This window comes from Pelodiscus sinensis, chromosome 3 (assembly GCF_052426305.1).
Source record: "Pelodiscus sinensis isolate ZL-2025 chromosome 3, ASM5242630v1, whole genome shotgun sequence".
NCBI classification, from domain to species: Eukaryota; Metazoa; Chordata; order Testudines; family Trionychidae; genus Pelodiscus; species Pelodiscus sinensis.
In genome coordinates this window covers 161,607,715-161,635,292 of record NC_143054.1, presented here as the reverse complement: position 1 = coordinate 161,635,292, position 27,578 = coordinate 161,607,715, and the positions used below count along the sequence as shown (strand labels likewise).

Genomic DNA, 27,578 nt, shown 5'->3' with positions numbered 1-27,578 from the left:
TGCAACCTGCTTTATTAAATCGTCTGCTTTTCTGAGCTCTCGGAGCTGGAAAACAGGAATAACAACATGTTTAGAGGTTTGATCCTTTCTCATGACCTACATGGGCTATTTCCACCACTCATTCCAGAGAGAGCGTGGCAGGTAGAGGAAGTGGAAAAAGTTATCAGGGGAGATAGCTGCGAAGGTTTGGTTTGAACACTGATTTGAATTAAAAACAATGACAATTTCCATTGCTCTCCCTTTCTGCCCCAAACAGTTCGTGGACCCCTCAATTAAATTCTACGATATGCCCATGATGTAGTTCTTCCTCTTAATGTGCACGACAAAAGATAGGTCCCATTCCGTGGTACTCTGAGGTACGTCTAGACTACAAGCTTCTTTCAGAATAAGTTTTTCTGGAAGAGCTCTTCTGAAATAGCTTATTTTGAAAGAAAACGTCCACACACTAAAAGCGCAACAAAATAGCCATTTACTATTTTGAAAGACACTGATTGGATGCTATCTTGCATTTAAGGCCACCTAGAACCAGTTCATTAGGTCAGCAGTTGCTTCCGGGTGCTGTTGCCTAAGGCTATCTGAGATGCGTGCTTAAAGGGACCTCCCTGGACAGCCGTTTCTTAGCTTCTTCTGCTTTCTTGCCTACTTCTCCAAGGGACAGCAAAGCTTTAGCAGTATGTGCTCTGGTTGCCCAGCTTTTGGACACCACATCACTCCTTGCCATAGAGCCAGAGCTGCCTCTGGGCATGCTATGGCCCCATACTACCATGCTGAAGCTTCTGCAGCAGTTTGTGCAGGCTGTCTTCATGGTCCTGCAGGAGCTCAACTCTGAGCTCATCATCGAGACCCTCTGCCTGTGTGTGGGAGCAAGGCCCTTGCAATCGCACTCCATGGTAGAGTGAGGTCCTGGAGGCTGGACACCAGTTCCGACTGGTGGGACCGGCTGGTGATGGAGTGGCGGGACAACCAGCAGTGGCTCCATAACTTCAGGATGAGGAAGGCCACCTTCATAGAGCTGGGTGCCTGGCTTGCCCCTGCCCTCTGTCGACAAGACACCCAGATGCGACCCGCAATCTCCCTGGAGAAGCGGGTCACCTTCGCCATCTGGAAGTTCGCCAACCCAGACAGTTATCGGTCTGTGGGCAACCATTCAGTGTGGGAAAGTCCACCATCAGGGCCATCTTCATGGAGGTAAGGCACTCTCGGGCTGCAGTCCCTGGTGGGAGGAGTACTGGAAAGGGGGACTATATGGAAAGGGAGGGTTGGAGTTATGGGGGTGGGCGGAGGAGAAGCCCCATCACCGGGGAGTTCTGCAGTCCCACCCTCACACAGCCCTGCAGGGGGGTGGCCTCAGAGAGGATGCTCCTGAGTGTTTGGGATGGGGAGGGGAATGGAGGAGGGGGAAACCTCCCACGGGCTCAGGCATCTCCTTTGATTCTCTGTTTTGTGTGTTTGTTTGGCTTCTTCTACAGGTGGTGAGGACCATCAACTCCATCCTACTGTGCAGGGCCATCCACCTGGGAGACCTGGACCCCACCGTCACCGGATTTTCTGCCCTGGGCTTCCCCAACTGCGGGGGAGCCACAGATGGAACCCACATACCCATCCGGGCTCCAGAACATCAAGCTGCCCAGTCCATCAACAGGAAGGGATACTTCTTGATGGTCCTGCAGGCCCTGGTTGACCACCATTGACAGTTTACAAACATTTTTGTTGGGTGGTCCGGGAGGGTGCATGATGTCCATATGTTTCGAAACTCCAGCCTCTACCAGAAGCTGGAGGCTATCACATTCTTCCCCCAGCATGACTTCAGGGTTGGGGACATGCAGATGCCACTGTGCATCATGGGGGACACAGCCTACACCCTCATGCCATGGCTGATGAAGCCCTACACCAGCCACAGGGACCGTTTCAATGCCCACCTGGGAAGGGCCTGCATCCAGGCTGAATGTGCCTTTGACCGCTTGAAAGTGAGGTTCAGGTGTCTCCTGACCTGCTTGAATGTGGGGCAGCACAACATACTGCAGGTGGTCTCGGCCTGTTGTGTTCTCCACATTATGGAGGGTCTCAAGGGGGGTGGCCTTCCTTCTGGGACGGGGGGCAGAGGTCAGCCAGGAGGGCAGAGCTTCCAGCAGCTGCACACAGCTGCCATCCGCCAGACCCATCAGGTGGAGGTATGTATCCAGGAGGCCCTGAGGGAGAATTTCTCTGAAGGACCCCAGTAACTCTCCCCAGGGCCTCCCCACTAGGGGCCTGTGCCTTGCTCCTCTCTGACTTTCCCACAACAACCCCTCCTACCACTTCCCTGTACACTCAATGAAAACAACAGTTTGTGTTCACAAAAACCTTTGGTTTTTTATATAATAAACATAACTAGGGAGGAGCAGGGCTGCAGTGTGGACATAAGTATTGTTTTTCCGGAATAATGGCTGTTATTCCGGAAAAACGCTGCAGTGTAGGCGTACCCTGAGTAAAAAGGGGATCTGGAGTTCTCTGCTTGTCCCCATCCTGGTTATTGTAAGGGTATGTCTACACTACAGCACTTTCAGTGACACAGATGGATGCTAAAAGTCATGACATGGTGTGTCAACACAGCCGTGTTGCTAAAAATCTGGCTGTGTAAACACTGTCTGCACTTTTGCAGAGAAAAACTTCCACCCCCTTTGAGCAGTGTTTGCTCTGTTGGCTGGAAAGCATTTTAGGAATGTGAAAAAATGTCCCATCAGCCACCTCTTTGCTTCCCAGCTCTCCCTGGGTTTCTGGCTTACTTTCCCACCACTTGAATAACAGTGTTTGCTGAGAACTCCAGCATCTGCCATGAGAAATCGTGGCTCCTGCAATTCTCTCCCATGCTGTGTTCAATGTGCTTACGCGCTGTGCCTTGCATCAGAGCTACTTGTGCAACTGATGTTTGAGGACGACTTGGATGCAGACGACAGTGGTGAGAGGGACACTGACGAACTGGCATTGCATTGAGCTGTCACAGATCAGCAGTACACCACAGACCGTTGCTATTGCGCTGGGGAAACCAGCACTCAGTGATGGAATCACACTGTCATGCAGGCATGGGATGAAGACCAGTGGCTACAGAACATTCAGCTGCGTAAAGCAACCTTTCTGGAGCTGTGCGCTGAGCTGGCCCCTGAACTGTGGTGCAAGGACACCGGAATGAGAGCTGCTGTCTGGGTAGAATAGTCTATTGCCATTGCTGTGTGGAAGCTGCTACTGCTCAGTTGCAAATCAGTTTAGAGTGGGGAAGTCTACCATCAGGGTAGACTTTATGCAAGCACAATAAACTTCATTTTTCTGGCTAGGGCAGGGCTTAATTAGCTCACAGAAAGACAGTCTCCATTTGCTCCATGTCGCTTCTCCCTCATCCTGGCTGCAAGCACATCTTTCCCTGCCATCACCAGCCCCTCCCCACCCCTGCTGCAACAGCAACTTACCTCTCTGGGCTTTTGCAGCCCACTCACCCCCACCCACTGCCATACACCGCAACTGGCAGCTCCGCTCTGCCAACGCCCACCCCAACCCCACCTCGCTGCAATACACAGTCACTTACGTTCTTATGACTAACCGCCCTGAATGGCTGCTGTGGGCCATGCTCCCTCAGCGTCACAAGAACAACTTAAAGTCCTGCATGGCCTCTGTTCCCCCTTCTCCAGCTGCACGAGAGCATCTTAGTGTTAACAGCTGTCATGGCACCCCCTTCCCTGGCTGCACTAAAGCGACTTTGTGCTTCTCATAACCCCCAACCAAACGCTGCCCCCCCACCTCCTACCCCCTACCCTACCTGCACAGCAACGTACCCTGCATCTCTTCCCTCACAAACACTGGGACTTGAGACCAGTTCCTTGCTGTCTGGCATGCTGGTTGTCACCAGATTGACCCTAAAGCCCTTCATCCATTTCCACCTCTTCATCAATAACTTCTGTCCCCAGGACAAGCGTTTCTGATGACTCTGTGCTATGGGATGTATCCACATACTCCTTGGGTATGCTCATGGTGTCTCTACCCAGGATTGTGTCCAGTTCTTTATAGAAATGGCATGTTTTGAGTGCAGCACCAAACCAGCTGTTTGTCTCCTTCACCTTCTGGTACACTCACCAGAGTTCCTTAATCTTGGCTCTGCATGGTAGGGTGACTCGCTCATACCCCTTCTCACGCACGGCTTCTGAAATGCGGCTATACATGTCTCAGTTCCCACGGGTCACTTGCAGCTGTGATTGCACCAATTCTTCAAAGTGCTAGCCAAAGTGGCTAATTGGGCATTGTGGGAAACACGATGTAGGCCAAATAACTCTGCAAAAAACCTACTATAGTACACACTACATGACTGTTGACAGTAATGGCAAGGGGTGAGATAAAAATCTCATGCAGAGGTGGAAGTGTTTTGTCATCAAAACTAGGCATTTGTCGTAACTTTTGTCTTGTCACAATGTAAATGCTCTTTGGATTTTGTCACCAAAAAGGGGTTTTTGGTTACAAAACTTGCAAGTGTAGACAAGGCCCCATACCTTTGGCTATGCAGAAACAAAAACAAAGATGCCAGGGGAAGAGAGGACCTAATGAACAAGAACTCTCGAGCTAGAAAAAAACAGGCCTGATTCCCAGCTGGCTGGGTTAGTCCAGGTTTACACCAGTAGGCCTCTGATTGTATACAAGTGATCTAAGTGATATAACCCCCTGCCATACTTTTTGTGGGAAAATCTAAATGTGCAATGCAAAATCTTGAATTTTGGTGGGGGGTGGGGGGAAGGTGATTTAGCCAAATGCAAAATACTGCCTCAAGAGAATGTTATCATTTTTGCCACACAAAGCTCTGTGCTGGTAGATCCCAAAGTGGTAAAGAAGGCTCCGAGCTTTAGGTTACCTGTGTGAACCAAAGAGAACATTTTGAGTGTCACCCTCCATTGGATAGAGTGCCACTTGAACAGGGGAACCGACAACCTACGCTGACCCTTAGGCAAGGTAGGACGGGGCAGCTCCATGTTCCTGGAAGGGGTGGGGCCTCTGATAGAAGGGGCAGGGCTGGGGCAGTCAGCCCTCCAAGCTGCCTGGATCATACCACGCTGCCCACTCCTACCCCTCAGCGTTCCATGTGGGGCCCCAGTGGTGATTTACAGGGCCCTGGGTTCCGGCAGCCACCATATTAGCGGTGGTGGCTGGGTGCCCCAGCCTCCTTTGAATCGCCGGCTCCAGGGAGCTGCTCCCTTTTCCCTCCTCCCCCCATCAGCAGGCCTGCACTGGAATTACATTGTCTCCTGCCTGGAAGATCCTGACATTGCCCAACAGCAAAGGCTAAGGAAGCAGCAGCTGCTTTTTTTTCTCTCCCTTTCCTTTAATTCAGCATCCTTGAAAGCTCCTAATGTGCAAAGAGTTTCTACCAAACTAGATTGTGAACTACCTTTAAAATGAGAGCTTTGGCCATTTCCGACTGTCCTGTGCCACAGCAGGGCTTTCTCCAGCACCAGGAATCATGGACCAGTTTTCATCCTGCATTAACACAAGTTTAGGAATGAAAGAAAAAATTTTCTTTATTTAAGCGAAACATCTAAAGCATTTTATGCTCTTAGAGTTGACCTGGTGTCTGAAACTTCATCCAGGCTATTTACATAAGGTCACTGTGGGTACGTCTACACTACAGCGCTAGTTCGAACTAACTTAGTTCGAATTAGTTAATTCGAACTAAGCTAGTTCGAACTAGCGCATCTAGAACTAAAAACTAGTTCGAACTAGCGTTTTGCTAGTTCGAACTAGCGCGTCCACACTGATTGGACGCAGGGGGGCATTTAAGGGCAGCTGAAACCGGTTCTGGCAGGGCATCAGGTCAGCAGTTGCTTTGTGTGGCTGCTGTCTGAGGCTATCTGAGGCTCGTGCTTAAAGGGACCCCCCCTGGACAGCCGGTTCTCAGCTTTTCCTGCTTGCTTGCCAACCTCGCCGAGGGACAGCAAAGCGTCGGTCTCTGTGCCCGTCTGTGTCGGTGCTTCCCTTCGGGGGGGACCGCCGCAGGTGGCAACATGGAGCCACGGCTCGCCCTGCACCTTCTGGTGCACGTTCTGGACTTGCTGCTGCAAGCCTGCCAGCAATGGCTCGAGGCTGCCTGGCACCACCTGGGGAACGTCAGCCCCCTGCCTCTCCGCCTGGCCGCCCTGGGGGCCGTGGAGGAGCCGCGGCGGCGCCCCGGCACCGGCGTGCCCCGCCGCATCTGGCGTCTGGACACCAGCAGCGACTGGTGGGACCGCATCGTCCTGGAGCGCTGGGACGACCGACAGTGGACCCAGAACTTTAGGATGAGGAGGGACACCTTCCTGGAGCTCTGCGAGTGGCTCGCCCCTGCCCTGCAAAGAAGGGACACTCGCATGAGGCCCGCCATCCCCCTCCAGAAGCGGGTGGCCATCGCCCTCTGGAAGCTCTCCACGCCGGACAGCTACCGATCCGTCGGGAACCAGTTCGGCGTGGGGAGATCCACTGTCGGAGCAGTGCTCATGCAGGTACGGCGCTCGTCGGCCACCGAGCCGGGGGGGAGGGGGGCTGCGAGGAGGGGATGGGCCGCCCCAGGGACAAAGGGGGGGGCGGGAGGAGGCGAAAGCGCCCCGCACCGGAGGGGTCGGGCTGTCCCGGCCGTACTACACGCCGCCAGGGGGGTTGCTTCCGGGAGTGGGGCGCGGGGCACTGCCAGGGCACGCACGCTCCCAGCCACCCGGGCGCCCCACTGATTGACGCTTTGCTGTGTCTCTCTCCGCAGGTGGTCAAGGCCATCAACCGGGTGCTGCTCCGCAGGGTGGTCCGCCTCGCCGACCCGGATGCCGTCATCCGGGGATTCGGCGCCCTCGGCTTCCCCAACTGCGGGGGGGCCATCGACGGGACGCACATCCCCATCCGTGCCCCGGAACACCAGGCGTCCCGGTACGTGAACCGCAAGGGGTACTTCTCCGTCATCCTGCAGGCCGTATGTGACCACCGGGGACAGTTGACGGACATAAATGTGGGCTGGTCCGGCAAAGCACACGACGCCCGGGTGTACCGGAACTCCTCCGTGTGCCAGCGGCTGCAGGACGGGACCTTCTTCCCCGACCGCCACATCAGGGTCGGGGACGTGGACATGCCCGTCTGCCTGGTGGGGGATGCCGCCTACCCACTGCAGCCCTGGCTCATGAAGCCCTACACGGGACACCTCAATCCCTCCCGCCAGGCCTTCAATAACAGGCTGAGCAGGGCCCGCATCGTGGTGGAGGGGGCCTTCGGGCGACTGAAAGCCCGCTTTCGATGCCTCCTCACCCGTCTGGACCTGGCCGAGCACAACATCCCTCCCGTGGTGGCGGCATGTTGTGTGCTCCACAATTTGTGTGAGCGGAAGGGGGAGGCTTTCTTGCCAGCCTGGATGGCTGAGGCTGACCGCATGGCTGGACACTACGGTCAGCCCCGCACCGCCGCCGTCCGGGAAGCCCAGCGGGGGGCCATCCGGATCCGGGAAGCCCTGCGGGAGAGCTTCCAGGTGGAGGAGGAGGAGGACTGACCTCTCCCTGCATGCCCCACCGGGGCCTTCTTCCACCCTACCCCCCCCTTCCCCTTTCCCCTCCCTACCTACTGTCAAATAAAGACACCTGTTTTTCCAACAAAAACGTCTGTTTATTTCACAGAACTGGGGTGGGGGAGGGAGGAATGAAGGTGGGAGAAGGGAGGGGGAAACCTGGGACGAGGGAGCTGGAAGGGGAGGGGAGGGAAGGGAGGAAGGGAAAGGAAAGCTCAGGGGTGGGAGTCTGGGTGCCTCTCCCGTCTCGCCACACTGCGGGTCCGGGGGCGTCGGTGGGGAATGGTTGTGGAGGGGGGGGCAGAGAGGACAGGGGGTGTGGAGGAAGCAGGAGCGGAAGCAGGAGGAGCAGGAGGAGCAGGGGGAGCAAGAGGGGGAGCAAGAGGGGGAGCAAGAGGGGGAGCAGGGGGAGCAAGAGGGGGAGCAGGGGGAGCAAGAGGGGGAGCAAGAGGGGGAGCAGGGGGAGGAGGAAATGGAAAGCGGTCGAGCAGGCTCTGGAGGTGGCCTCGCAGGGCACGGCCCTGCTCCTCCAGGGCCTCCAGACTCCTCTGGCGCAGCCTGAGGTCCTCCTGGACCCAGTGGTCCTGGAGACGGAGCTGTCGGTCCAGGAACCGGAGATGCCGCCTCTGGTAGTCCTCCTGGTTCCTGGCTGTCCTGCTTGCCCGGGCGCGGGCGGCTGCTGCAGGCGGTGTGGTGCGCCCTGCAGGCCCCGGTGCTGCAGCTGTGGTGCAAGAAGACCAGCGGTCAATTACCCCAGGGGCCCAGGTGTGTGAAACCCAGCTCCCCTCTGCAAGGCCAGGGCCCCTGCAGGATCCCCAGCTGCTGCTCCGTGGTGGGCAAGGCCCAGGCGCACGGTCCCGGGGCTCCCTCTCGCCCCAGCCCCCCGTACACATAAGGGGAACACGAGGGTACTCACAGGTGGACGCCTCCCCGGCCTCTGATGATGCAGGCGAGCGGCTCTGTGGGGTGCCTCGGGGGTCCCGGGTCCTGGGAAGGCTGGCAGCAGGCTCCTGGCTCTCAGAGCCCTCTTGCTCCTCCTCGGTGTCCAGGAGCGGTCCCTCTGCCCCGGGGTCAATCACGTCCCGGGGGGCAGGGACGGCATGAGCCCCCAGGAGGCGGTCCAGGGCATGGAAGTGGGGGCAGGCCTCCGGGTCAGCCCCTGGCAGGCAGGCCCGGGAGTAGGACTGCCGCAAGTCTTTAATCTTGCAGCGCACCTGCTCCCGGCTGCGCTGGTGGCCCCTGGCGGCCAGGCTGGCAGCCATGCGTCCATAGACGGCCGCATTCCGGTGGCTAGTGCGGAGATCGTGGACATTGGAGGCTTCCCCCCAAACCTCGATGAGGTCCACGATCTCCGCACTTGACCAGGCGGGCGCCCGCCTTTTGCGCCCCCGGGCAGGCTCCTGGGAGCCGCCAGGCTGGTCGTGGGGAGCAGTGGAGGGCTGGGAGCCCTCGGATGGCTGGCTCATTGTGTGGCAGGTGCAGGCTGTGCAGGCACGGGTGCTTGCAGCCTTGCAACTGGCACAAAGTGAGTAGCCAGCCCGTGGCCCTTTAAGGGCTCCGGGGCCGGGAGGGGGGCAATAGAGTTTCCCTGGTGTTGGCCAGAGTGGCCACCAGGGAAACCTGGGAAGCCTTAGCCTCCCACTAGTTCGAACTAAAGGGCTACACAGCCCTTAGTTCGAACTAGCTAGTTCGAACTAGGCGTTAGTCCTCGTAAAATGAGGTTTACCTAGTTCGAACTAAGCGCTCCGTTAGTTCGAATTAAGTTCGAACTAACGGAGCGCTAGTGTAGCGCATAGGAAAGTTAGTTCGAACTAACGTCCGTTAGTTCGAACTAACTTTCTAGTGTAGACATACCCTGTGACCATTAGGTAGTCATGCCAGACTGATCACAGTCACTTGGCTTTTCCTGCTTCATTGACACAAAGCCAAAGCAAAGCAAATAAAATTCATCTTGGGGGAAATGCCAGCTAATAGAGCAGGAGAAAATTACTGTGAAACATACAGCCTTAATGGAACCAAGAAACTCATCCCTTCTGGAAGCAATGAACTGAATACACAGCTGGGTCCTCCATGTTCTAATCTTGGGCCTGCTAGTGACCTACAGAATCACCTTGGGGAAGCCACTTCTTTCTGCTTTGTTTTCCCCATTTGTAAAAGTGGCATAAAGCTGCCTGTGGAAGACACAGGTGTAGAAATTTTGATCATTTCTGGTTCAGCAAATGTAGCAAAACCTATTTAAGTAGCCTTAGTACATTTAAGTAATGTAATAGGGTGTTCTGAGGATCAGTGAATATTTGTTTGCATAACAACTTGAAAACGTGACACACTACGAAGTTTAAGAATGATCATTGTTATTTTCTCTTCTTCTCTTCCCTCTTTTCTTTCTTCCTTACTCTTTTTCCCCCCGCTCCTCTCCTCTCCTGCCTAGCGAAACACATACAGCAGGTCCAAGAGGAGGACCACAGTATGAATGGAGCTTCTTTATAATTATATTCTTTGTGATCTGTAGTGATTAAAATGGAGCTTCGTTTGCAAGCTGTCAGCCTTTGACAAATTTGGAGTCCAGTTAGCGCACACTTGACACTAAACAACTGCATAATAAAGAAATTGACTCACAGATTACAGCTCTAAGACACATGCTCAGAGTTAGCAATTTACAGGCCAAAGTCCGGTAGCATGTGGGATTAGTACAAGCTTTACTCCTTCCCTTTTTCCCATTCAGAATCAGTGTTAGAAAGTTATTCCGATAACAAAAATAGGTGAAATCTGCAGTTTTTGCCATTCTCTGCAGAGTTCATTTTTCTTAGGACAGCTGATTTGCTCCCAGTGCATGTTGTATTATTACAGTGACAGAAACTGGCCACTGCTTTGTCAAATTGCCACTGTGGCAGCGAAGGTCAAGGTCAGAATGTCCCCAGCCAGGCTCACTGACATGGGATGGGGGGAAAGGGAATAATTATCCTGGGGCTTGGCAATTCTAATGGGCCCAGGGCTCCAGCTACAGCAGCAGGAGCCCTGGGCTCTTTTGATTCACCACTGGAGTGCGGCGTTCTGTGCTCTGTGGCATCACATGTTCCACGGGGCTCTGAGGGCTGGGGGCGAGGGAGCCAGCGGTCTAGGCAGTGCTGAGGGCTGGCTGCCTCCATCTCCTCCTCTTCAACCCAAGGTCCCACCCCTTCCAGGTGTGCAGAGCTGCCCACACACACACACACACTGCCCTGGAGCCTGGGGTGGCGGTCAGCCCTGCTGTATCCAGCTCTGTCAATTGTGGAAGCAGGAGTAGGTGTGAGATAAGGATTCCTAACAGGGTAGGGGGAAAAGACAACACCAAAAGTATTTAGGATCCTAAACAGCATTTCGAATAGCATAGAGTTCTGCTCTGTGGAGTTCACTGCAACAGAGATATTATAATGCATAATTATCGCAACTGGAGGGATTATTGCAACAGTGCACATAACAATGCAAGCACACAAAGGCAAGAACTGACTATCTTCTATCCTCCTGCCCCCAACCAAAAAAAAAAATGTCATGCCCAGACAACTTAACACTAATTAAAAGATACAGCCCACCTATCAATGGGAGTGCTGTCTGCCTTACTCATGTCAACTTTCCCCTCTTTAGTTTAATAAGCATTTGAAACTAGTTACAAAGGTGCAATAGCAGGACAGATGGATAAAAAGAGACTCCCTCTTTCATAAATATTATTTAATTAATCTTTACCGCATCTCTTTGAGGTTGAGAAGTGGATATTATCCCTATCTTACCAAAAAGCACTCAAGTGCACATCTCTGGGAGCTGAACCCTAGATAAATCTGTCTCATGCTGTAAAGAGAGCTGCACGGTATAAGATGGTGAAATTCGCCCTCTTTCTTGATGTAAAGGGAGAAAGGCACAGACTCCTTCCCCCCCTTCATGTAACAATTACATTTACTATTAAACAAAAGTGTTAAGGATAGTTCAGGTAATACTCAATCATGCCATGGGTTCAGGGGACTGGACTAAGAGACATTTCAAGATGTCCTACAATTCTATACTCTCCAGTGCAAAGAGGCTTTCTTGTCTTTTATCCATTGATAAAATCATAGGGATATAGTCTCCCATGGCAAATGTTATGGATGGAAGATCTCTGGATCACTTTTTTAAAAAACACACACTCTCCCACTGAGTTTAGATTTAAGATAAGAGCAGCTAAATTCATCACTTTCAAATAAAGCCACTTCTCCCGCTAACTGATCTCTGTACCTTTAAATGTGTTGACTTCCAACACAGCAGGGCAAGCAGCATGTGCAAGTTTGTAGCATTAAAATACCATCTGTCTCACAGGAAGGAGCACTAAACCAAACCAAACCAAACCAAAACAGGGCAACAACAATTCAATATTATTCAGGCAAGCTAACTTTGTAGGACAAAAACAAGTTGTCTGATGACACCTTACACTTAAAGAATAACAAATGTATTATGGCATAAGCTTTCGTGAGTTACAATTCACTTCACTAGCTGCATGAAGTGAAAGAAAATGAAACAGGTGGTATGGATACAGCAAGGTGAGCATTACACCAGAGCTAATTCAGTCAGGGTGGATGTGGAGAAGAAGGTGAAAATACCTAAAGTGGAAAATTACTTATTGAAAGCCATTTCCAGTCCCTATTCAGACTCATTATAATGGTGTCAAATTTGCATATAAAGTTTAGCTCAGCAGTTTCACATTGTAGTCTGTTATTGAAGTTTTTTGCTTGAGAATGGCAGCTTTCAAGTCTGTGAGGGTATGTCTACACTACCACCCTAGTTCGAACTAGGGTGGTAATGTAGGCAACCGGAGTTGCAAATGAAGCCCGGGATTTGAATTTCCCGGGCTTCATTTGCATCTCGCCGGGCGCCGCCATTTTTAAATGTCCGCTAGTGCGGACTCCGTGCCGCGCGGCTACACACGGCACGGACTAGGTAGTTCGGACTAGGCTTCCTATTCCGAACTACCGTTACTCCTCGTGAACCTTTTTCAAACGTTTCACGAGGAGTAACGGTAGTTCGGAATAGGAAGCCTAGTCCGAACTACCTAGTCCGTGTCGCGCGGCTACACGTGGCACGGACTAGGCAGTTCGGACTAGGCTTCCTATTCCGAACTACCGTTACTCCTCGTGAACCTTTTTCAAACGTTTCACGAGGAGTAACGGTAGTTCGGAATAGGAAGCCTAGTCCGAACTACCTAGTCCGTGTCGCGCGGCTACATGTGGCACGGACTAGGCAGTTCGGACTAGGCTTTCTATTCCGAACTACCGTTACTCCTCGTGAACCTTTTTCAAACGTTTCACGAGGAGTAACGGTAGTTCGGAATAGGAAGCCTAGTCCGAACTACCTAGTCCGTGCCGCGTGTAGCCGCGCGGCACGGAGTCCGCACTAGCGGACATTTAAAAATGGCGGCACCCGGCAAGATGCACATGAAGCCCGGGAAATTCAAATCCCGAGCTTCATTTGCAACTCCGGTTGCCTACATTACCACCCTAGTTTGAACTAGGGTGGTAGTGTAGACATACCCTAACTCTGTGTCAAGGGAGGTTAAAGTCTTCTCCCTCTAGTTTTTGTAAGTTACCATTTTGATGTCTGATTTGTGTCCATTTATTCTGTTGCACAGAAACAATCTGGGTTGTCCGATGTACATGGCAGAGGGGCATTGATGGCATATGATGACATCTTTTACATTAGGGCTAAGTCTACACTACAGAGTTTTTCTGGGATATCAGAGGGTTTTTCTGGCATCCCTGTAAACCTCGTTTCACAAAGAAGACGGTATGTGCCAAAGAAAAGGGGCCAACTGTCAGAAAAGCCTCTTCCAACAAAAGAAGTGGAAAAAGGTATGCAAATTGCAAGTCGCAATTTGTGTACCTTTTTCCAGAAAAAAAATGCAGTCTAGACACAACTTAGTAGATGTGCAGGTGCATGAGCTTTTGAAGGTATGGCTGATATGGTTAGATCCTGTGATGGTGTCACTAAGGCTATGTCTAGACTACAGGGTTTTTTCCAAGAAGTTGCCTTTTTTCAAAAAAATGTCCCTTGCGTCTAGACTGCCGCCATGTTCTTTTGAAATTAAATCGAAAGAATGTGGTGGTGGTTTTCAACCGCGGTAAACCTCATATAACGAGGAAGAATGCCTTTTTTTTAAAGTGCTCTTTTGAAAAAAGGCATTCTTGAATGCAAACAGGGCTTTTTCAAAAGAGAGCATCCAGACTGCCTGGGTGCTCTCTTTTGAAAAAGGGGCTCGCTTGTTCGAAAGAAGTGGTTGCAGTCTAGATGCTCTCTTTCGAAAGAGGCTTTTTCGAAAGATTCTTTTGAAAAAGCCTCTTTCAAAAAAGGCTTGTAGTCTAGACATAGCCTAAGGTAGATATGCAGATAGAGCTGGCAATGGGGTTTGTTGCAGGGACTGGTTCCTGGGTTAGTATTTCTGTTGTGGAGGGGAGAGGGTTGGTGGTGAGATGTGTTTCAAGTTGGGGGGGCTGTCTGTAAGTGAGGACTGGAATGCATCACAAGGTCTGTGAGAGTGAGGATTTGTCATCCAAGGTAGGTTGCAAATCCTTGATGATGTGTTGGCGTGGACAATTCATTTCTAAGGATCTAAGAATGCATGCAGGGTCAGAAAGATTATCCCCCAAACACACTCCATTGACACACATGGTGTGCATGTCATGCTGTATATGACAGTAAGTATGTACCCCACCATGAGCAGAAAAGGGTAGGATAATACTCTGTCATGTGGAATTTTAGAATCACTTGACGGATTATTTGCAAGCCATGTGGGTGGGTGGCATTCAAAGGCATCAGTCTGTTTGATGTGGACTGTAACCATCTGTGCCTGGTGTGTTCTTAGTACAGCCCGGATGCCCTCATGCCACTTCAGAACTGTGTGTTGAAGCACTCCCACTTCCCCAGTGGCGTGGATTTGTACAATGGGTTTCCTCAACAGTTAATGTCAACATTGTTTTCCAGTAGATCCAATAACATCCTACATTGTAAGGTCTGATTGGGTGTGATTTCTCGCCACATTGCACCACATGCAGTCATTGACACGAAAGTGATTTGGCAGCCTTTTAAAGTCACTTTACACAAAGTGCAATGCATTGGTGAATAGAGTTTTCTGTGGCTTCTGTGCTTTTTGGCAGCCATAAAGAATCATGCCCTGTCATTAACTACCCCCTCATTATGAACCCTTGCATTGTGTAGCTCTGATAACCTGCCTAACAATTCCTACCCACATTCAAAAATGGCTGCAAATAAATGAAGAAATGGATATTTTTCTTATCTGCTTTTGAATTCTAACCAATAGTGTCAGCAATAATTACTCTGTTTCTATATTTAGAGATCATCAGCACTTCCTGAATATCAAATCGTTCTGTTATTATCTCTAGACAATATGAGCCAGCTTCCTATCAGCATAAACATTTAGCGCGGTGATTATTAGTAGAACTGTTTGAGACCCCAAATAGACAAAGGGTGAACGGGACTCTCCCATTATTCATTTAGCTGTTTAGGAGCAGGCAGGCAAGGTAGAGGTCTAAGACCACAAAGAAAATTCTACAATGGGGAGAAATCCAGGAGTTATGGAAATGCAGAGACTTCAAGTGGCCAGAGCTGCCAGTTCCTTGCAAACATGAAGCCAGAGGAAGGTGTTTGAGGGCAAGGGGAAGGAGGAATAGTCTTTCTGACCCTGTGTACAGTTATAGATCCTTGGAAATCAACTGTCCTCCATGAGGATTTCCTGCCCAACGAAGTTAATGCCACTGAATTGTGTCTGTCTTTTTTTTTTCTTCGAAAAAAGGTCCTTCCTTCCTATAAAACCAATGGGATTTTGATGCTCCAAACTTGCTCATGCTGCTTGTCTCTGCTGCATTGGAAGAAAACACATCTAAAAGGTACAGAGATCAGTTAGAGGGATACATGGCTTCATTTCCAAGTGATGAATTTAGCTGATTTTGTCTTAAATACAAGCTGGTGAAGAAGAATTCAAGTTGTTTGATTCCAAAGAAACCCATCCCTAAATCTCTCCAGGAGGAGATTAGGTTAAAAGCATTACATCATCAAATCCCTCATTGGCTTTTCCAACTTTGGGGTATAACGCTGTTGCTGGCTGCTTGTGCTAGCAGAAGGTTTTACACCAAATATTCTTTCATGGGTGTTGCAGATACCACATTTTTCTATCCTAGTCTTCAGGCTCCAGTTATGATCGGTCCTCTACAAGATGGAAGATCTAGCCTACCTACATTTGTAACAGTTCTTCTGATTCCCAGAGGTAACCTGCATACCACTTGCTCTTGCCTCATCAGCAGTATTGCCTTATGCTAAGCAACTAGGTAAAGTAGCAGAGCTCAACCTCCTTAAAGGCACACAGCTTGTTTCCACTGAAGTGTTGTCACACCATTCAAAGTGTGTATTAACCTTTTGATTATCTTGGACCACTGATTCTTCTGATGGTTGCTATGTGCCAGACAGCACATGTTTACCTCAGAAAGGTAATAGAACTTCTTCCACTGTTGAGAGCAAAACAGATTGAATGTGTCTGGCCTGGCTGGTGGGTGTTGTGTGGTGACTTGAAATTAAACCTTCATCTTGGACATGTTCTGAAGTCAGACAAATAACTGTCTTGCAGGCGGAATCATGGTTAGATTGCACTGTTACATTCAGGATGTGGGTGAATCCCCATGCATTTTGTAGTCCTCTGCTGTGCTGCCGCAGTGGAAGTCTTAAAATTTGGTAAGGTGGCCTGTTCTAGGGTGTGTCTGTTAAAGCTAAAGCTAAGTAGCAGCGACGGTATCATAAGAGACCCTGTTCTCAGATTTCCAGCCTGATTCACCAGCTAAACAAGATGAGGCATGTTGAGTGTAAAGATGGAATGGAGTATGTTTTCGACATACAACCAAAGATGGCATAGTCTTGAGAGAAAACCTGATACTGGGAGAATACCAACATTTTGGGCTGAAATGCCAATAGAAATTGGAACCACTAAATAAAAACACAAGCCCATGCCTTGGCCACCAATTTAAACCTCCATCTATTACTTAAACCTAAGGTAGCTCCTAACTCCATTTTCTTGTTCCATCTGTCCTCCAGATAAATCAGGGCAGACTTTGGATATCAGAATGCTATCTGTGGAATTTCTAAAATGTACCCTTCGTGGCACACTTCTAGAATTAGAAATCCTTTTAAAGAAACCTACTGCATGAAGAGGACCTGGCCATGCAACAGGGACAGCTTAGCTGCAGCAATTATGTAATAGCTAGACTAGAGCATAACATAGAAAGCATAATCAGTGATCTCTCTGGATGTACTAGTTCTTAGCCAGTCAGTGATCCTATAGATATCTTACCTAGAAAAGAAACTAAACACCAAACAGGAATTAGATGTTGTGAACAGTCTTGAGTGATCTTAGCCCTCTCATCTGTTCTTCTTAAGGTGAGAGAGAGAGAGAGATAGAGAGAGAGAGAGGGAGTGGTGAGAAAGCTGCCGATGTTTAGTTGCTCACTTGACAAAACCTGAATTTATCCCTGTAATCCTTCCTTGCATCTCTATGGCCAGATTGGAGCAGCCTGTGGAAAAAATTCCTGTCTATTTTCAGAAACAGATAAAAGCATTTAGATTACAGAGCACAAATCTCAGCTCGAAACGGCTGGAAAAAGCCATTCAGCACTGCTGTCAATGACCCCACAAACCCTTTCAAGTAATGAATTTCAGTTGTCTTGCCCCCTCCTGCCTCCTTCTGCCCCTCCCCATCATTGCTCCTGGTACTGCTTATGCTTCCAACATCTGCAAAATGTCATAATTCTGTCCAGTTGTTTATCCCACAGAGAACCGGGCGGGAGATGTTATGTAAAAGAGTGAAGTTTGCGGAAATTATTATTGATCCAGCTTGCTTTCTGGAGCCTTCAGTGGGATCTTTGCTTTGAAATGTCTGCGTACCTACAAAGCTCCAAGAAAAGAGTGCCTTTTGCAGTCAGAAGATAACTCAAATCTGCTCTTTCATCTGAGTCCATCTCTCATAGGGTATGTCTACACTACAAAGTTAATTTGAACTAACGGACATTAGTTCGAATTAACTTTGATAGGCGCTACACTAGTGCTCCGCTAGTTCGAACTTAATTTGAACTAGTGGAGCGCTTAGTTCGAACTAGGTAAACCTCATTTTACGAGGACTAAGCCTAGTTTGAACTTACTAGTTCGAATTAAGGGGTATGTAGCCACTTAATTCGAACTAGTGGGAGGCTAGCCCTCCCCAGCTTTCCCTGGTGGCCACTCTGGCCAACACCAGGGAAACTCTATTGCCCCCCTCCCGGCCCCAGACCCCTTAAAGGGGCACGGCCTGGCTACAGTGCCCGTGCCAGGTGCAAGACTGCCAGCACCCAGCCAGCAGACCCTGCACCTGGCACGGCTCGAGCCAGCCACCCGATGCCCCCCAGCCCTCCCCCTCTTCCTGGGATCAGGCTGGCGGCCCCCAGGAGCTTGCCTGGGACCGCAAGAGGCGGGCGCCCGCCTGGTCTAGTGAGGACATCATGGACCTCGTCCACAACCTCCGCACTAGGCACAGGAAAGTGGCCGTCTAGGGCAGGAGAGCTGCCAGCCTGGCTACCCAGGAGCAGGTGTGCATGAAAATCAAGGGGGTCCACTGAGACCCCCGACCCTGAGCCCTGAGCTTACAATGGCCGTACTGGGTCAGATCAAAGGTCCATCTAGCCCAGTAGCCTGTCTGCCAACAGCGGCCAACCCTAGGAACCCAGGAGGGGATGGACCGAAGACAGTGACCAAGCCATTTGTCTCGTGCCATCCCTCTCCAGCCTTCCACAAACTTTGGGCAGGGACACCACTCCTACCCCCTGGCTAATACCACTCCATGGACCCAACCTCCATCACTTGATCTCACTTCTCTTTAAACTCTGTTCTAGTTCTAGCCTTCACAGCCTCCTGCAGCAAGGAGTTCCACAGGTTGACTCTTTGCTTTGTGAAGAACAACTTTCTGTTACTAGTTTGAAGCCTGCTACCCATTCCTTTCCTTTGGTGTCCTCTAGTCCTTCTATTATGGGAACTAATGAAGAACTTTTCTTGATGCACCCTCTCCACCCCACTCATGCTTTTATAGACCTCTCCTGCAGCCCCCCAATTGCCCCCTCTCCCGAGATGGCAGCCTGCGGCAAGTGCAGCCGGTCTGATGGCCGAGTGCTGTGATGTGCCCAGTGTGGGTACTCCGGGCAATCCAAGCCAGGACTGCTTTGCAAGCAGGGCACCCCTGAGAACTGTCTGTCCAGGGTGGGGTCGGGTTCCTTTAAGCACAGCCCTCGGCGAGCCTGAGACAGCAGCTCCACGCTCTAAGTCCTACTCTGATGCCCTGCCGGCACTGCTTCCGGCCATCCTTAACCCCGGTTCAGGGTCCACTCAATGTGGACATGCTAGTTCGAATTAGCAAAACGCTAATTCGAACTAGTTTTTTAGTCTGGATGCGTTAATTCGAATTAGCTTAGTTCGAATTAACTAATTCGAACTAAGTTAGTTCGAATTAGCGCTGTAGTGTAGACATACCCATAGCTCCAAAGATTTCTGCACTGGCCTCAGCTTGCTACAAAGTCAAATACTCCATTGTTGTGAGTTCCCATGGCATGGGATCCTTCAGTATCAATCATTTTTTAGTTCCAAAGATTGGGGATTTAAATAGGGAATCTTTGCTGCTCAATGACTCCTTCTCACAATGGATTCATTGTGCTAGTAGCACACAAAATATTGAACACAATTGTGGAGAGCTTATATTGGGCTACCTCACAGAGTAAGCATTAGAAATTAGCACCCAGGAGCAGAACATCTGGCTGGGCTCCAGCTAAAAAAAAATATATAACTTGATGAGGATTTATTTTTTAATTGAAAATGTTTCTTTCTTTCTTGTAAGTTTTAAATTGAGCTCAAATAGTGGTGACTTTTGCCAACCAATAGCAACGCCCAGCATTCAGTCTTGTCTTTGCCCACTTCTGCAAACACTCCATGCCTATTCTTTTTAAGCATATTGGGCCTGTGCCTGATAGGTGCTAGGTAAGCAACAACCCAAAAGCTGAAGATGCTCAGCACCTACTTTCTTATATACCAGGGTAATGAGCATCGTATAAAAACCTATATCAGTAGCACATTACGTGATCAAGTCATTAGCATTCTAATAACTAAAGCAGGGATTCTAGAAGCTAGAACTTTTGATATTTAGTGTTAGCTTTGCCACATCGATGCAGCCTTGGAAGAGTTATCTGTCGCATCTCTCCTGTACCGTGTACAATAATACTGGACTATTGGATAGGACCTTTGAGAGGCTAAATTAATTGAGAGCCTGTTCAAACTACAGGTATAATTGGCCACTAGCGCAGCTTCTGCCATGATGGGGGCTGGTTACACAATTTAGGCTGTACTGCTGATCCCTATCATAGTTACAGAATTTTGTTGAACTGATCAAACTGCAATAAAGAATTGTTAAAATACAAAACTCCTTATGAGACAAAAAACGGTGTTACCCCATGATTATAAGTATGTGATGGATTATACTTATGACATTAAATTTGTGTCAGGCACTTTGAGACATTATAAAGTATGGTATATGTGCAAAAAACCTGTGTATTATAGTATAGATGCCGGCTCTGTGTGTGTGTGTGTGTGTGTGTGTGTGTGTGTGTGTGTGTGTGTGTGTGTGTGTGTGTGAATATATACCCACCCAAATATGGGCCCAGTTCAGTTGACTATATACTTGCGCATGTATGGAAATTTATATATCCTATATATATTATGGATACAGGCCCCATTCCATGCACACATGCACAGGCACACACACACATACACACATGGGCGGTCAGTCCTCTGAGGCCTCACGCCCACCATAGGAAGGGGAGGAGGAGGAGCAGCGTGCTGAGACTGCGCACTCCCCCCACCATGGAGAGGGGAAGAGCACATGTGCCCCAGCATTCGCAGAGCAGAAGGGAGGGAAGAGGCCGCACGGCCCAAGCCTCCCCATCCCCAGGAGCCGTGGGAAAGGAGGCAGTCACAGTCCAAGCTGGCCCCCAGGAGCAGCAGGGAGGGAGGAGGCCACATGGCTCAAGCCAGCCCAAGTCTCCCCGCCCCTCGGAGCAGCAAGGAGGGAGGAAGCAGCATGGCCCAAACTGCCCCGGAGCATGGGGAGGGCAGGCACTCCAAGGGCAGCAATGCTCCGCCGCCAGTACGCCTACAGCAGGTGTTCTGGGGGCAGACTGGGGGCGGGGCCACGCTGGTGATTTCGGAAGGCAGAGCCTTCCCCTGCCAAAACTACCAGAAGCCCATGCATACCCACACTGCCTAAAAACCTACTGTTGAGACTACAGCCTTGTTTTCCTTTCCTGACTTTTTTTTTAATTCTTAGGAAAACACTATAGAGTTAGTCAACATTTTATACATTTTGAATTTATATATTTTGGGGTGGTGGGGTTCAACCAGCTATATAGCTGGTTGAAATGTTTTAACAATTGAAAAAAATGTATTGACATTTCAGAAAAAATGTCAGAATCACAAAACTGCAACAATTACTACAAACTGGGGGGAAACCTACAAAATTTCAAACTTATTTTTTACCAGCTATCAAATACCATTTCTGCATAAAGAATACCATATCTAAAGCAATGCATGCAACTTTATTTTTTCAGCAAACCCTGTACCATTGAGAGATGGTATAGAAATGCTGGTATTGTGTCCATAACATTATTTTAACTTCCTTTAAGGTGGGCAACAAGATTTGTTGCCTCGAGAGATAAATATTGACCCCAAGCAATATTTACCTGGAACAATAAATTAAGATGTTCCCCAAACTATGAAGCCAATATATGTTTCTACACATATTTTGAATGTTTTTACCAGAAAGATCTGGAGATTTCTGCATTATGGATATGAATTTCAAAAGTAGAACAGCCTTTTATGTAAGAAAGAACTCTAGTGTATGAAAGGCAATCAGAAGGGAAAAAAGTTTATTCACCTCTGGTGCAAGGAAGCTAAAATATGCATCGGGTAGCTGCTGGTTCACAGCAAACAACTCTTTTCACTTAACAGTTACATCTAGTTGGGATACAGATATTTATATATATGATCTGATAGAATAAAGTTTCTCTAGACTTCAATATACTCCAGAAGAGATGAATAATAGACATTTACATCATTCCCTTTGTGCGGAACAACATTAAAAATGTTTTGTTTCCATAACCATTTCAGTCTAAAAGATCTCAAAGCATTCACTCATGCTCCACAAAGAGGAGTCATTTTAATCACTGCAGACACCCTGCATGGAATGTGGCGGCAATTAAACAGTACACAGAAACACTATTCAGCAGGCAAGCAGGGCTATTTAGATATGTGCCTTTAAAAAAGGCTTTTAAAAATAATCAACGGAAATACAAACAAATTGTTTAGTTTGGCTGGGAAAATGAATCTTGAAAGTATCCAGCTAACTCCTATTATCTTTAACCACATCGCCAAATGTGTTTGGACAGCCTGGAGTATGTGAGACTGTTTTTTCCAAATGTTCTGAAAATCTCTTCATAATCCAGCTGCTGCTGCTGTAACACTGAGAAGTCATCATAGCCCCCAGAAGGCATCAGACGTGGGTGAGGGTGAGAGCGCGCGTTTGGATAACATTTGCTACTGTTTGGACTATTGTACTAGTTTTTGACTGCCACCCTCTCTGGCCTTTCCCTCTAGACTCCTGTTCCTTGTGGCTCACATGCTTCTCCTTCTGTAACATTGTGTTGGGATGCTGTCATCTTTTAGTTCCATATCTGTAAATATTTGATTTAAGAGAAACATGATTACCGCCAATGAAGCACCTTTGTAATAAAGGATCTCATAAGAGATTTAGTTAGACTTATTTAAATTGTGCCCAGGGTTTTGGATGGGCATGATATACAAAATATTCACGAAAAATCTGGAAAATATCATAAACTCAAAGCCGTCTCCAAATCCTGCAGGCACAGACTTTCCCAGTACACCCTCTCTTCCATTTCCCCTCCCTGTAAACCTAAAATAGAAGTTTTACAGAAGGTTGCAAAGGGTCTGGCTCAAAGTCCACTGAAGTCAATCAAAGAGCCCATTGATTTCAATGGACTTTGGATCAGACTTTAAATTTGGGTTATGGTGAACCATATAGCATGTAGGGGAGAGGGAGAAAGGGAATTTGTTTCCCTGGCTGCAGATCCTTCAGTTTGTGCGATTAGATCATTTGGGGCTCTTTGAGTTGAAAGCAAAAACCTTGCTCTTCACTTGGAAATCGGTTGGAAGAAATTGTAAATCATAGGGCACAAGTGCAATGTGCCTCTTATAGGAAATACTACTTAGTAAGTGGACCTTGTTCTGCACTAGTTCTGGCAGGTATAAGAGGCAAGGGGAGGCAGTGGTGACTTCTTCCTTCTTCCTATCTCTACTCTGACCATTCCTGGAGGCTTTCACAGCAGGCTGTTGCTGCTTGCAGACTGGTGACTCTTTCCCGAAGTGGATCTGATAACTCAAAAAGGAAAAGCCGTCTAGTATGCCAGCCCTATTAGCATAACATAGAACCTATGAAAGAGCCATTAAGGGTAACAAAACCATGTAATAGGCTTTAGACAGGTAGCCCTGTTAGTCTGTTTCAGCAAAAACAGGGAAGATGGGAATGTGATGTTAATTAGCAATGATGTCACACTCCCATCTCTGTAGCCTTTTTTTTTCTTTTTTCTTTCTTTCTGTCTGTCTTTCTTTTTCTCTTCCGCATCTGAGGAAGTGAGTTGTAGCTCAGCAAAGTTCTTGCTGTAATTCCCAAATACATTTGTTAGTCTTTAAGGTGCTACCAGACTCCCTGTCATTTAACAGGAATGTGCCAACTATGAATTTACTGACAAAACCAGTTGTGCATTACCATGTCTATAAGACCTTAGTTTAAAATTTACTTTAAATATTTAATTAGTTACTGAAGATTATAACATCGCATTTCTAAAAAATCCTTTCACAGATATTTAGATTCAGAATCTGAGTTTTCAGCGTTAGCCTTAAATGCTTGGATTTTCCCTGTGCTCCCCTCCTCCGTAGGCTTTTCTCTGGCCCCTCCCCCCAAGATTCCCTCAGCCACCAGGAACATTTTTTCTGCCCCCAGCTCCCCAGCTGCTGAGGATCTTTTTTCTCCTCCCCTCCCCCAATGCTGTGGCCAAGGGTCAGAAGAGAGGGAAAGGGTTTGGGACAGGGGGGCTCCTTACTCAGTGTGTCGTGTGTTGCCAGGCAAGTTGGCACAAGCAAACCCTGACCCTACTTTAACTTAGGAGAAAAGGAAGCTGTGTACCAGATTTGGTGGCCTTAGCTCTTACCCTTTAGGAGGAGTTCTTGAACAAATGGACTCAGAGAGAGGCACTATAAAATATAGAGAGAGATTTTGGAATTAAATACAAACTATTTTTCTGTAAACCCTATAACCAGAGGCTCCAGACAGGAAAAAACTCTTTACCACCCCTCTTACTGGAAAGGAGAAAGTGCTGTCATACAGAGCTTCATTTGCATTGACTGCCTATACACAATTCCTCTGGTGAAACTTGGAGAACCAGCATAACTCAAACATGAACTAGAATTTCAGGGGCTCCCCCAAAGAGGGGGTTATTTATTGTGGCAAAGAGCTTATTTCTAAGAAGTTAGTGATCTAAGTGCTCTTGGCTCCCTTTGGTGGGGGCTTTGCTGCAGGAGGTAATGCAAGCTGAGGGTTTCATTATGAGACAGAGTACAGACAACGCCATGGGAAGATACAATGGAGATCGACAACTTTGATGTGAAAGGTGAAGCAGAAGATAGCTACAGAGCCAAGCAGCAGGACCCACTCTTAAAACCCGGTTCACAGGTTTTTTGGGAGTAGCTCTGGCTTTTGTGCCACATGGACTCATTGGATTATCAGGGAATTTACAAACGTGGGTAGGCCAGCTTCTAGGGTTCTGAAATCCACATCCTGATTAGCTGATGATTATCCATGAACTGTTGTGGCCTTGTCTGAGTTACAAGCCATTGCCAGCTAGTTGCTCCTCTGACATTCTGCATCCATCCTTGCTGCTCTGGCCTTATTGCCCGAGTTGGCCACCTCGCCTTGACCACACCTGGCTGTACCTTCCGTTTGACTGGATTGCCTGGCATGCTTGCCTCTGGCATGAACTTGACCATGAACTGGGATTGCCCTTTAGCCTGCCAACTCCGAGGCATTATACTCAGTGGACTCTGGTGATATCCTGCTTACACAACAGGCCCCTCATAGAGCTGCAGCAATAAAGTGGGCTCTGTGGTAGTGCCGGCAGGCAGGTCCAGGTCAGTGTTCCCTCTAATCTTTTCCATCCATGTGCAGGTTTTTCCATTCATGTGTGGAATAATGTTTATGCGCACTGTGTCATGTGCACCACCAGTAGAAACAAAAAAACCTAGTTGTGGGAGCTCTGCTAATCAGCTGGGCGGCATTTGACTGTCTCCTGAGTAACTGAACAGCCACACAGCTTACAGGGAATGCTGGTCCAGGTGAGTAGCTCCCTTGGGACTGCAGGATCTCTTGAGTACTGCTACTTGCTGATCCAAAATAGCAGTAGACTGTACTGCTTGGTGTGCCAGGCTGCCTAGCCCTGATCTGTGGCATTACACTCATACATAGGCTGTTTGTCTTTCACCAGGTGTATCTTTTCAGGCCCATATGCAGGAACTTCTGTGGGGGTGCCTTTTCTTGTAAATGTGGACCACAGGGGTGTGAATGCACCCATCATGGTCCCCCAAATAAGAGGGGAAATTAGCCCCAGTCTTCCCCTAGCTGGTCAGAGCATGGGGGAGGGAGGCTCGGGCAGCATGCTGCTCCTACCTTCCCCTGGCCGGCTGGAGCATGCTTACATGGGGAATCTTGAGGGGTGCTTTCACACCCTTTTCACACACACGTGCACACACACGCATACAAGCCTGCTTTTGTTCCTCTGTACTTCTTACACATTTGGGATTCTTATAGCAGGCGGTTTCCATACAGCCTCCCTGTTCAAGACAACTCACCTTCTGAGTTTTCCGTGCAGCCCCCCTTGCTGCCTATTTTTTCTACTGATAGTCCCATAATGACCAGGCTGGTGCTCATAATCCCCCAACAGAAAGTGTTTGCTCACAGCTGAGGTCACAGACTTCTTCATTGTGTAGCAACCCCAATGATCAGGCTGCAGCTGATAGCACATTGTCATATGGGTAGGGCCCTACCAAATTCATGGCCATGAAAAATTCATCCCAGACCATGAAACCTGGTCTCCCCTGTATGAAATCTGATCTTCTGTGTGCTTTTACCTTACACCATACAGATGTCAAGGGGGAGATCAGTGCATGTCAAATTGAAGGTCCTGGCCCAAAAGGGAGTTGCAGGCAGAACATGGGGCTATTTCAGGGGGTCATGGTATTGTCCAGCCTTACTTCTGTGTTGACTTCAGAGCTGTGTGGCATATCATACCACACCAGCCTTACTTCTGCACTGCTGCTGACAGTGACTCTGCCTTCAGAGGTGGGATTCCAGCCAGCAGCCACCACTCTCCAGCTGCTGAGCTCTGCAGCCAGCATAGAAGTAAGAGTAAGAGAACTGTAACCCCCATACAATAACCATGTGAATCCCCTGTAACTTCTTTTTGAGTCAGGATCCCTACAATTACAAATACCGTGACATTTCAGATTTAAATAGCTGAAATCATTAAATTTACCATTTTAAAAATCCTATGACCATGAAATTGACCAAAAAGGACCGTGAATGTAGTAGGGCCCTGCATATGGGGACCAGGGGATGGGTGAGGTGGTGAAAGGGATGTTCTCCTTGATAGCTGAGAAGGCAGTTCAATGGGTTGTGGCTGAAGTTATCGAAAGGGGAGGTATTTTACTCTCTATGTGCACAGATATTCTGTTGCTTTGTTTCCCAAACTTCTGACACTATGCCCTGTTCACTAATAATGGTTTCTGTTAAAACTTAAAAAACAACAAATAGTTGAGTAGCACCTTAAAGACTAACAAAACAGCTGCGTCTAGACTGGCAAGTTTTTCTGCAAAAGCAGTTGCTTTTGCGCAAAAACTTGCCAGCTTTCTACACTGGCCACTTGATTTTGCGCAAAAGCACTGACGTTCTACTGTCCGAAATCAGTGCTTCTTGCGCAAATGCTTTGACGTTCCCGTTCAGGAAAAAGCCTTTTTCTGGAAATGTTTTTGTGCAAGAGGGCCAGTGTAGACAGCTAAAAACTGTTTTGCTCAAAAAAGCCCCAATGGCGAAAATGGCAATCGGGGCTTTCTTGCGCAAAACCGTGTCTAGATTGGCATGGATGCTTTTCCGCAAAAAGTGCTTTTGCAGAAAAGCGTCCATGCCAATCTAGACACTCTTTTCCGCAAATGCTTTTAACGGAAAAACTTTTCTGTTAGAAGCATTTGCGGAAAATCATGCCAGTCTAGACGTAGCCAACATGTAGAAGGTATCATGAGTGTTCGTAGGAACAACCTACTTCTTCAGATGACACAGCTGGGATGCTTGCAAGTAGGGAAGTCCTGCCTGGTAATGGCACCTGGGGTGTGTTCTTAATGGTCCTAGGTTTCTGGGTAGAGGCTTGAGTTTAGCTGTCAGGAGGTGACTGGAGATATTTTGAACCTGGTCCTTTTTGATGCCATTAACCACCTGTCAGAAGAGTTCCAGTGCTTGCAGCTGACTAGTTTCCTAGGTTTTATCAGCTTCTGCTAAGAGCCATGTGCTGAGGTAGGAGTATTTATGGTTGCTAAGTGGAGCAGGTTGGGACTTGCCTCTTCTGCCTCTTTCCCTGTCCCCACCTTACCCGCCTCACAGTTCCCAGCCTGACCAAGTTGCTTCAGAAGATGAGAATGGGTCAAGAGAGGAGTGGCATGGAGCTAGAAGTGGTGACAGTGTAAAATGGGAGGTGCTCATGAGGGGAATGGTCTAATAGGTGGGATATCATTATGGGGGGAGAGCTAGTTTGGTGGTTTGAGCATTGGCTTGCTAAACCCAAGGTTGTGAGTTCAATCCTTG

General features: G+C 48.7%; 2 protein-coding genes and 1 long non-coding RNA gene across 4 annotated transcripts in view; 1 reads left to right on the top strand and 2 right to left on the bottom strand.

Moving 5' to 3' along the window:
- The window catches only part of LBH (LBH regulator of Wnt signaling pathway), a 213,409-nt gene that overhangs the window by 163,957 nt on the left and 21,874 nt on the right, over positions 1-27,578 (top strand). Inside the window, exon 4 of one of the 2 annotated variants that reach the window (XM_089777487.1) lies at positions 1,470-4,720. The exons of the other annotated variant lie outside the window; for it this stretch is intronic. Coding sequence (XP_089633613.1) covers positions 1,470-1,691 — 222 coding nt within the window. The 3' untranslated portion in view covers positions 1,692-4,720. Of the gene's footprint in view, positions 1-1,469; positions 4,721-27,578 lie in introns of those variants that run through there. 2 annotated transcript variants of the gene reach the window in all.
- Positions 7,747-9,171, bottom strand: LOC149525181 (uncharacterized). The gene is made up of 2 exons (XM_089777486.1): positions 8,448-9,171; positions 7,747-8,252 (listed from the first exon to the last, which is right to left on the bottom strand). The coding sequence occupies exons 1-2, from the start codon at positions 8,995-8,997 to the stop codon at positions 7,747-7,749; spliced, it is 1,056 nt and encodes a 351-aa protein (XP_089633612.1). The 5' UTR covers positions 8,998-9,171.
- On the bottom strand, positions 22,191-25,619 carry LOC149525180 (uncharacterized). The gene is made up of 3 exons (XR_016349267.1): positions 25,577-25,619; positions 23,884-23,926; positions 22,191-22,329 (listed from the first exon to the last, which is right to left on the bottom strand). It is a non-coding gene; the product is annotated as an uncharacterized LOC149525180 (long non-coding RNA).